General features: G+C 45.9%; 2 protein-coding genes across 2 annotated transcripts; both read left to right on the forward strand.

Moving 5' to 3' along the window:
• The first annotated feature begins 148 nt into the window (after positions 1-148).
• On the forward strand, positions 149-4,588 carry DACRYDRAFT_23500 (DNA-dependent RNA polymerase II second largest subunit). Its single transcript, XM_040773268.1, has 10 exons — positions 149-293; positions 350-690; positions 744-998; positions 1,050-1,139; positions 1,187-1,387; positions 1,439-1,948; positions 2,005-2,967; positions 3,018-4,130; positions 4,181-4,272; positions 4,327-4,588. The coding sequence occupies exons 1-10, from the start codon at positions 284-286 to the stop codon at positions 4,526-4,528; spliced, it is 3,777 nt and encodes a 1,258-aa protein (XP_040626866.1). The 5' UTR covers positions 149-283; the 3' UTR covers positions 4,529-4,588.
• Positions 4,589-6,787: 2,199 nt separating this feature from the next.
• On the forward strand, positions 6,788-7,666 carry DACRYDRAFT_109397 (uncharacterized protein; the record flags this gene model as incomplete). The annotated part of the gene is made up of 5 exons (XM_040768871.1): positions 6,788-6,794; positions 6,847-6,948; positions 6,994-7,173; positions 7,213-7,472; positions 7,523-7,666. 5 exons carry the CDS (start codon positions 6,788-6,790, stop codon positions 7,664-7,666), a joined length of 693 nt encoding a protein of 230 aa, XP_040626867.1.
• Positions 7,667-9,115: the final 1,449 nt, after the last annotated feature.

The raw sequence follows: 9,115 nt of genomic DNA on the forward strand, positions 1-9,115 counted from the left end.
AAGGAGGGCGCTAGAGCAAGATGAGAACGGTGTTGACACACAAGATGAGTCTAGAGGTTGTTTTGATTCCGCTTGCTTCCATTTCCTTCCGTGAAGCTTAGCTTAGCGAGCTCAAGTTTGGCGCGCTCTCTCTCGTCGCCATCGGGCTGCTTTGAGTGACTGACGACCACCTCAGTATCGTTGTATACGCCTCAACGTCACCTGTATTCCTTGCATTCGCCGCTCGTACAGTTTTTTCTGCGCCGGCGAACGATTCGAAAGGACAACTGTAGGATTCTGGACCATGAGCACAGGTACATGGTCTTTGTTGCGGTTGGTCAATAAACAGTGTTTTCATCATCATGTGTAGACTACGACGCGCAGGGGTATGACCCCTACGGTGCAGTTGGCGACACGAAATACGCCGATGGGTCAAATTATCAGCCATACGCAGATGTGAGAATGGGGGTCGACAGTGCAGATGGGTTGCAGACAGAGGAGGGCTACGAGGGAATACCAGAAGGGCCGCTCAGTCAAGAGGACTGTTGGCAGATCATCACGTCCTTCTTTGAGGAAAAGGGTCTCGTGCGGCAACAGCTTGATTCATTTGATGAATTTGTCCAGAACTCGATGCAAGAGGTCGTCGATGAGAGTGGCGAGTTGATCCTAGACCAAGCCAACCAGCACTCCGGACGAGAGCTGGATGAGACGGTTAGTCATCATGCAGAATACCGTGAGGCAATGTTGATACGGGGCCGGCACAGAAACGCTATGAGCTGTCGTTCGGCCAAATCTACCTGTCACGTCCAAGCACAATGGAGCCGGACGGTTCGAATTTACCGATATTTCCGCAGGAGGCCCGCCTGCGCAATCTCACATACTCCGCTCCCCTGTACATCGATGTGAAAAAACGTGTCTTAAGTGGTCGTGAAAATCCGGAAGATGTGAACGGCGAGATGATTTGGGAATCCCAGAATACAGACGCGGACAAGGAAATACACAAGATTTGGGTGGGCAAGGTGAGCAGCCAACCAGACGGATAGAAGAATGTCCCTGAAAACAAAACAAAGGTACCCGTGATGCTACGATCTACTTTCTGCATTCTTTCTGGGCTGAGTGATGGTGATCTATACGATCTTAATGAATGCCCTTACGACCAGGTGAGCTGACTGATATGAGGGATTGTCAGAGTATTCATATCTTCCAGGGTGGCTACTTCATCATAAACGGTTCCGAAAAGGTCTTGATTGCGCAAGAGCGTATGGCGGCGAACCATGTCTATGTTTTCGCAAAAGCACAACCGTCGCCCATCTCCCATCTGGCAGAAATCCGAAGCCAGGTTGAGAAGGGTGGCAAGCAGATTAGCTTGCTGCAAATCAAAATGACACACCGGAATCTAGAGAAAAGCGTATGTGGTCCGTCTTCATATCCATTCGCAGCGGACTGACCTTTCCCATAGACTGGATCGCTCATGCGCGCCCAACTGCCCTATATCCGGAATGACATCCCCGTTGTTGTTGTCTTCCGCGCGCTCGGTATCGTCCCAGATCGTGATGTGCTAGAGCACATTTGCTATGATCCCGAAGATCACGCGATGCTTGAGATGCTGAAACCTTGCATTGAAGAAGCATTCGTCATTCAGGATCGCGAGGTCGCACTGGATTACATCGGTCGTCGTGGTACCACCACCGGCCTGTCTCGGGACAAACGTCTCCGCTATGCTCAGGAGATTCTCCAAAAGGAGATGCTACCGCACATCTCAACGCAGGAGGGCGCCGAGTCGAAAAAAGCGTATTTCTTTGGATACATGGTCCACCGTCTCGTTCTTGCAGCGCTTGATCGTCGTGAGCTCGATGATCGTGACCATTTCGGCAAGAAACGTCTTGACCTCGCCGGCCCGTTGCTTGCAACCTTGTTCAGGATGCTGTTCCGGAGATTGACGAAAGATGTATACAGATACATGCAGAAAGTGAGAGCTCTCCATCGTTGTGATGATGTACGCATGCTTATATCTTTTTTCCCTAGTGTGTCGAGACTCACCGTGAATTCAATATCAACGCCGCCGTGAAACCAGCGACTATCACCAACGGCCTGAAGTATTCCCTGGCCACCGGTAACTGGGGCGACCAGAAGAAGTTCATGCAGGCAAAGGCTGGTGTGTCGCAAGTGCTTAACCGTTATACCTTCGCGTCCACTCTCTCCCATCTGCGGAGAACGAATACTCCTATCGGTCGTGATGGCAAGATTGCTCGTCCACGACAGCTGCACAACACCCATTGGGGCATGGTATGTCCCGCCGAAACACCCGAAGGCCAAGCATGCGGCCTGGTTAAAAATCTTGCTCTCATGGCTTGTATCTCCGTTGGCTCGCTTTCTCAACCCGTGGTCGAGTTCCTGGAGGAATGGGGCCTCGAGCCCCTCGGCGATCAAACAAATGAGACAATAACAGCAACCAAAGTGTTCGTCAATGGTGTATGGATGGGCATTCATCGCAATCCCCAACATCTCGTTGAAACTGTGCGGACTTTACGGCGCAGCGACGGTATCAGTTCCGAAATATCTGTCGTGCGCGACATCCGCGAACGAGAACTTCGGCTTTACACTGACGCTGGCCGTGTGTGCCGACCACTCTTCATCGTTAACGAAGGGACGCAAGACTTGGTTATAGGGAAGAAAGAAATCAATTGCCTACAGAACCGAGTGGATGATGAAGGTCAACCGTACGGGTGGTCACAACTGGTCTCCAGTGGCATGGTCGAATTGCTCGATGCGGAGGAAGAAGAAACAGTCATGATAGCAATGACACCTGAGGATCTCGAGGCCAGCAAGACTAAACGTGGTACTGGTTATATCAGCAATGAGCCGCAAAATGCGGCTGTGCGCATTAAATCCATAGTACACCACGAGCATTGGACGCACTGCGAGATCCACCCTAGTATGATTCTTGGTATTTGCGCTTCTATCATTCCCTTCCCAGATCACAATCAGGTCTGTCTGTCCTTATTCGCCGTCGTGTTCTATTCTGAGTTTTTCCATAGTCACCTCGAAACACATATCAATCTGCCATGGGTAAGCAAGCGATGGGCATATACTTGACTAACTTCCAAGTGCGGATGGATACGATGGCGAACATTCTTTATTATCCACAGAAACCGCTAGCGACAACGCGTTCGATGGAGTACCTCAAATTCCGAGAGCTTCCAGCTGGCCAAAATGCCATCGTAGCCATTCTCTGCTATTCTGGATACAATCAAGAAGATTCCGTTATTATGAACCAGTCCTCCATTGATCGAGGTCTCTTCCGGAGTATATATTATCGCTCATACACAGACATGGAGAAATCTACCGGTGTTGTGCCGATCGAAGAGTTCGAGAAGCCGCATCGCGATACTACAGTCAGGATGAAACACGGTACGTACGAGAAGCTGGAAGCTGATGGCCTAGTCGCACCTGGCATTGGTATCAATGGCGAGGACATTATTATTGGGAAGACAGCACCACTCCCTCCGGATTCGGAAGAGCTTGGTCAGAGAACGCGAACGCACACACGCCGTGATGTTTCGACACCTCTCAAGAGTACTGAAAACGGCATTGTCGATCAAGTACTCCTCAGCACGAACGAAAACGGTGTCAAATTCGTTAAAGTCCGCATTCGCTCTACGCGTATACCTCAGATTGGCGATAAGTTTGCATCTCGTCACGGTCAAAAGGGTACGATCGGCATGACTTATCGACAGGAGGACATGCCATTTGCAGCGAACGGTATTACCCCCGACATTGTCATCAATCCACATGCTATTCCTTCACGCATGACAATTGGCCACTTGGTCGAATGTTTGCTGAGCAAGCTTGCTACCTTGATCGGGAACGAAGGTGATGCAACCCCGTTCACAGATCTAACAGTCGAATCAGTCTCATCCCTCCTGCGCAACAAAGGATATCAGCAACGTGGACTCGAAGTCATGTATCACGGCCATACTGGTCGCAAACTGCAAGCTCAGGTCTACTTGGGCCCAACCTACTACCAGCGATTAAAGCACATGGTCGACGATAAGATTCACGCTCGTGCCCGTGGACCAGTTCAGATCATGACGAGACAACCAGTCGAAGGTCGTAGCAGGGATGGCGGTCTTCGTTTCGGGGAGATGGAGGTATGGGTTAGGTTCCGAGTCTCATCCGCAAATGACTCACAATGTCTTAGCGCGATTGCATGATCTCGCACGGTGTTGCATCCTTTTTGAAGGAAAGGATGTTCGATCAGAGTGACGCTGCACGTTTGCATGTCTGTGATATGTGTGTTCTTCTCGTTATTACTTCTTGGTTGGTAGTGCTTACAAGCATTTGCAGTTGTGGGTTAGCGTCCATTGCAAACCTGAAGAAGCAGACGTTCGAATGTCGGGCATGCAAGAACAAAACGCGCTCTACTCAATTCTATATTCCGTACGCGGCGAAGCTTCTTCTACAAGAACTTCAGGCGATGAACATCGCACCACGCATGTATGCGACCTCCACTGGAAGGACACGCCAGTCAGCGATGAATGGCATATAGAATAGTTAATTATGTATGCTGTATGTGATAGTTACGTTTTACGTGCATGATCACACTGGGCGAAATGGCTGTCGACCGCTGTAAAATTTTTTTGAGTGAGTGTGTGGTTTGTGGCAAAGAAAAGTTTCGCCTGGTTTGTGCGCCGTTTTTCCTCCGACTTCTGTGCGGCACACGTCACAAACCTCTCCTCTCTCGATCGGTTGTGTCAACCCCCTTTTTGCACTGGGGATCTCAGATTTCTCTTGTTTCATCAAGCGAAACCGTGCCCACGATCGACGACTAGCGGTGGACAACTCCGCAGCCTGTTTCGCCGTCGACCGAATCTATACGGATTCCTTTGACATCTGTGACCGACCTGAAGCGGCTTTCCAACCAGGCAGTACTCTCCAATCTTTGAGTCCCACATCCAAGTCGCGTTCAAGTTGTGTCGACAAAGCAGCAAAGCGCGTCGCTGTCGACGAAATCGGCGGGATCATGGAGGGTGCACGGCCTACCAAAGAATGTGAAGACTACAACATGAGCGACGTCACCCTCTTTCCTAGTTCTGTGGACGTCTCAATGCTTCATGAGCTAGACATCGATGTACCTAGTGCTTCCCAGGCTTTATCAGACTGGATACGGATAACGTTCACTATTGATAAGAGCAAACTTCGCGTTGTACGCTTGCTCTCGTGCTTCTTTCTTGGAATCGGATATTGATACGGTATCTTGGCTAGCCTTCTGATGGAGACATAAACAAATGGGCGAACGCATGGAAGGAAGAAGATGGGATGACTGTATCCGATATCGCGGATGAAACTGAGGTATGTAAGACTCCCTTGGGAAGCAACGCGCTGAGGCGATACACATACACAGGCGGCACTGCACGAATGCAAGCTGATGACGTTCACTGTGAAAGAGGACGCAGAGACAAAACTTGCGGAGAGAATACTGGACACAATTTTGCAGGTGGTTTGGAAATATGAGTCGAACGCGTTTCGCCCGCATCAGCGTGAAGCAATGATCGCGGCGATACAAGGTCATAATATTGTGATACGGTTGCCGACGTGTGTTGTTTCCCGCTTATATGCAAAGGTTGATATAACAGCACCGACTCGCAGGGGGGCGGGCAAGAGCCTCTGTTATCAAGCACCAGCGTTATATCCAGTATCCAAGTCCAAACATGGGCCCCGTCAACCCGTGACAATCGTCATCGAGCCCGCTATCTCACTGATAGAGGACCAAATTAATCATTTATGGGAGCGAAAAATAAAAGCTGTGGGGTGAGTCAGCCCAGCGACTCATAGACCCATCTTAGATTGTTGTAGGTTCAATCACGGGCAGTCGCAACGAGAACAGGCTGGCTTGAAACGGCAGGTCGACGAAGCTCGCTTACTGTACATAACACCCGAACGACTCACGAAGGGAAAGCTGTTTTCGAACGAACTTCAAGAACTCTACGAGGAAGGTTGTCTGACACGGTTTGTGCTCGACGAGGCACATTGCATTTCTCAGGCAGGCTAGAGAATGAAGAGTATCCGGCAAGCAAGGCTGACTGAACCATTTAGTATGGATCTTCATTTCGACCAGACTACCTCGACCTGCTGGATTTGATTAGTAATAGATATCCCGACGTACCTATCACGCTTCTAAGTGAGTGACCTGGTAGGTGCTTGCGTTTGCATGGCGATAACGACATGAACAGGCGCTACTTTCACATCGGACACACTCCAAGATTCTCTGAACAGATTAAAACTACCCAGTGCCTACTTATTTGAAGGCGACCTTGACCGGACCAATCTTCATTGGGAGGTCCGACACAAAAGCGCTTGCATCAAAGACATCTTGGAAGGGAGGAGACATGAACATGTGGAGTATATAGAGGACATGACGGGAGTTATTGCTGCAGAGATCGCAGCAGGACGTTCTTGTGGCATTGTATACAGTGCAACGAAGATCAACTGCGAGAAAATTGCTGAAAGTGAGTATCCGAAACTGCGACGGATGGTTCCTGCTGTCTGAATATCTCTTGAAGCTTTACGTCAATGTGGCATTTCGGCGCTCCATTACCATGCCCGGCTCTCTGGTGAAGAACGACGTCGTGTACAGATGAGCTGGCAAAAGGGATTTGCAGATGTCGTTGTGGCCACCGTGAGTGACGTCGCGAAGTATTTCACAACTTTGCTCACTCGCTCTGCAGACTGCATTCGGTTTCAGTTGCTTGATCCAGTGTATCTGAAAAGTAGCTGAACTACCCTCAGATGGGTATAGACAAGCCGGATGGCAAGTCACGATATCCACATTGCAGAACGGATCGAGGACTGATCATGCATGTACAGTCCGCTTCGTCATCCATGCAAGCGTTCCTCAGTCGATGGAGGCATTCTACCAGGAAGCAGGCCGTGCAGGACGAGATGGCAAACCATCAAGATGCATCATGTGTAAGTCAGCCCCGAAACAGAGGAGGTGTAATCTCACTCTATTAGATTATGACTACAAGGACGTACTTGACTGGATAAGCATCACCAGCAGCAAAAAAGGAGAACTGGATTCGGGTACATGCGAAGACCTGCAGAAAGTTGTCAATTACACAGAAGACGATGCGACTTGTCGACGCGTCCTCATCCTTCGGCATTTTGGCGAAAACAATTTCGACCCCGCGGCATGTATGGGTACTTGCGACAACTGTGCTGAGCAACGTACAGCCGGAGAAAAGAATAACGCTGGGCATCACGCCGTTAACCTCATGAAGTTGCTCGAAGAAACACAGCACAGACCGACTTCCGTAGCACAGCTACAAGCAGCGTACAGGGGTAGTTCCGGCAAGATGCTCACCAAGGACTACGTCGTTGCTGTCATCCACCAGCTTCTCAGCAAACAAGTCTTCCGTTGCTATCTACCAGAGAGGCGGACAGCTGAAGGCAGAAATTCGTTTGCCAGTGGTCGTATGGCTCTTTGCTTGAAGGTATGATGCTGTCTATTGTCTACGAAAGAGAGATGATGACATCCTTGTAGATCGGACCAAGAGCTGACCATTTGAAGGAGCTATCGATTCTGGTGTACGACAATATACGCATGGATAAGTCTAAACCTTCCAGAGCAAGCAAGCGCCAAATGAAAGTAGAATCGGGTTCTGAATCTGAATGGAGCAGTTCCTGAGACCCCAGTCACGTCGACAGCGCAATTATGGGTTACCCAGTCATAGGAGGATCAGAAGGCTGGATAAGGTGCAGTGGTCATCAAAATCGATATCATTCATACAGGAGGGCGTGCCGCGGTTTAATATGACACATAAAAACAATATTTTTTTTAAATAAAAATTAAACATAAAAAAAAAAAAATTCCCTATTGGGATTCAAACCCAAATTACCATTTTAGAAGAATGAGCTTTACCTTTATTAGATACCACTCGATTAAGAGGAAATCAATTTAGACCTTTTATGAAATTTGGATTTTGATTCTTTGTAGTAGCTTTTTTCATTCTAATGTGAATTGGAAGTCAACATCCTAATACACCTTATTTAGAAATTGGACAAATTTTTACAGCTTATTATTTCTTACATTTTTTATTTATAACACCTGTTTCAGGTATAATTGAAAATAGTTTACACGATGTAAATGCTCATATTTTAACCCTTAAAGGAGATTCACAATTAGTTTCAAACTATAAAAAAACAATCATATAAAGAATATGAATTGGTTTAAAAAAGGGGTATGATACGCCTACTTTACCTGAAAATATTTTAAAATTTCAAATGCATCCTTTTATAAGAGTTTTAAGATTTTCAGGGGGAGTAAGTATTTTATTATTATTAAGTAATAGTAAATTTAATGGCTTTATACATATTTATGTATTATATTTGTTATTATTTATAGGTATTTTATTTATGATTTATCATTTTATAATAGCATATTATAGAACTATTTATATATATAAATTATTAAAATCTGATCAGTTAAATGTAGTAAATTCACCTTTTGATCGTTTAGCTACTTTAATAGCTAGAGCCTTAATATGTGCCAAAGGTGTTTGCGATGATGCTCAACCTGTTGCAGTCGTATTAGGTATTATGTTAGGTGCTGATGATATTTTAAAAGCTGGGGATAGACTTCCTTTTTTTGCTCCACTAATGGCCAGTATTTTTGTACCTTCTGAATCAGAAACTTTAAAATTTAAAAGATTTGTAACTAAAAAATTGTCAGAAATCTCTGCTAATAAAGAAGATTCTTTGATTCTTAATGAATTAAACAAATCTTTAAAAGAAGCGCAAATTACAGGTGGTTTAAATATTTCGGAGTATGAAGAATTTAGATCTTTAGTAGATGAGCAACTTTTAAATATTGATACTAAAAGAAATGAACTAATGAAGGCAATAAATGATATAAGAAATAAAAAATAAGGGGGCTAATATATTATTCTATTAATTAAGCTTTAGGCTTTTTTATAATTTTTAATTTTAAATTTTCATTTTATTTATTTTTTTTTTAGTAATTTCTGCAGCTGTTATATTTTATTTAACTAATATTTTTATATATAAAATATTAACCCTAATTTAATAAAATAAAAATGATTCAATAAATTCAAGAGAAAATGAATCATTATTCTAT

This window comes from Dacryopinax primogenitus (genome assembly GCF_000292625.1).
Source record: "Dacryopinax primogenitus strain DJM-731 SS1 chromosome Unknown DACRYscaffold_14, whole genome shotgun sequence".
NCBI classification, from domain to species: Eukaryota; Fungi; Basidiomycota; class Dacrymycetes; order Dacrymycetales; family Dacrymycetaceae; genus Dacryopinax; species Dacryopinax primogenitus.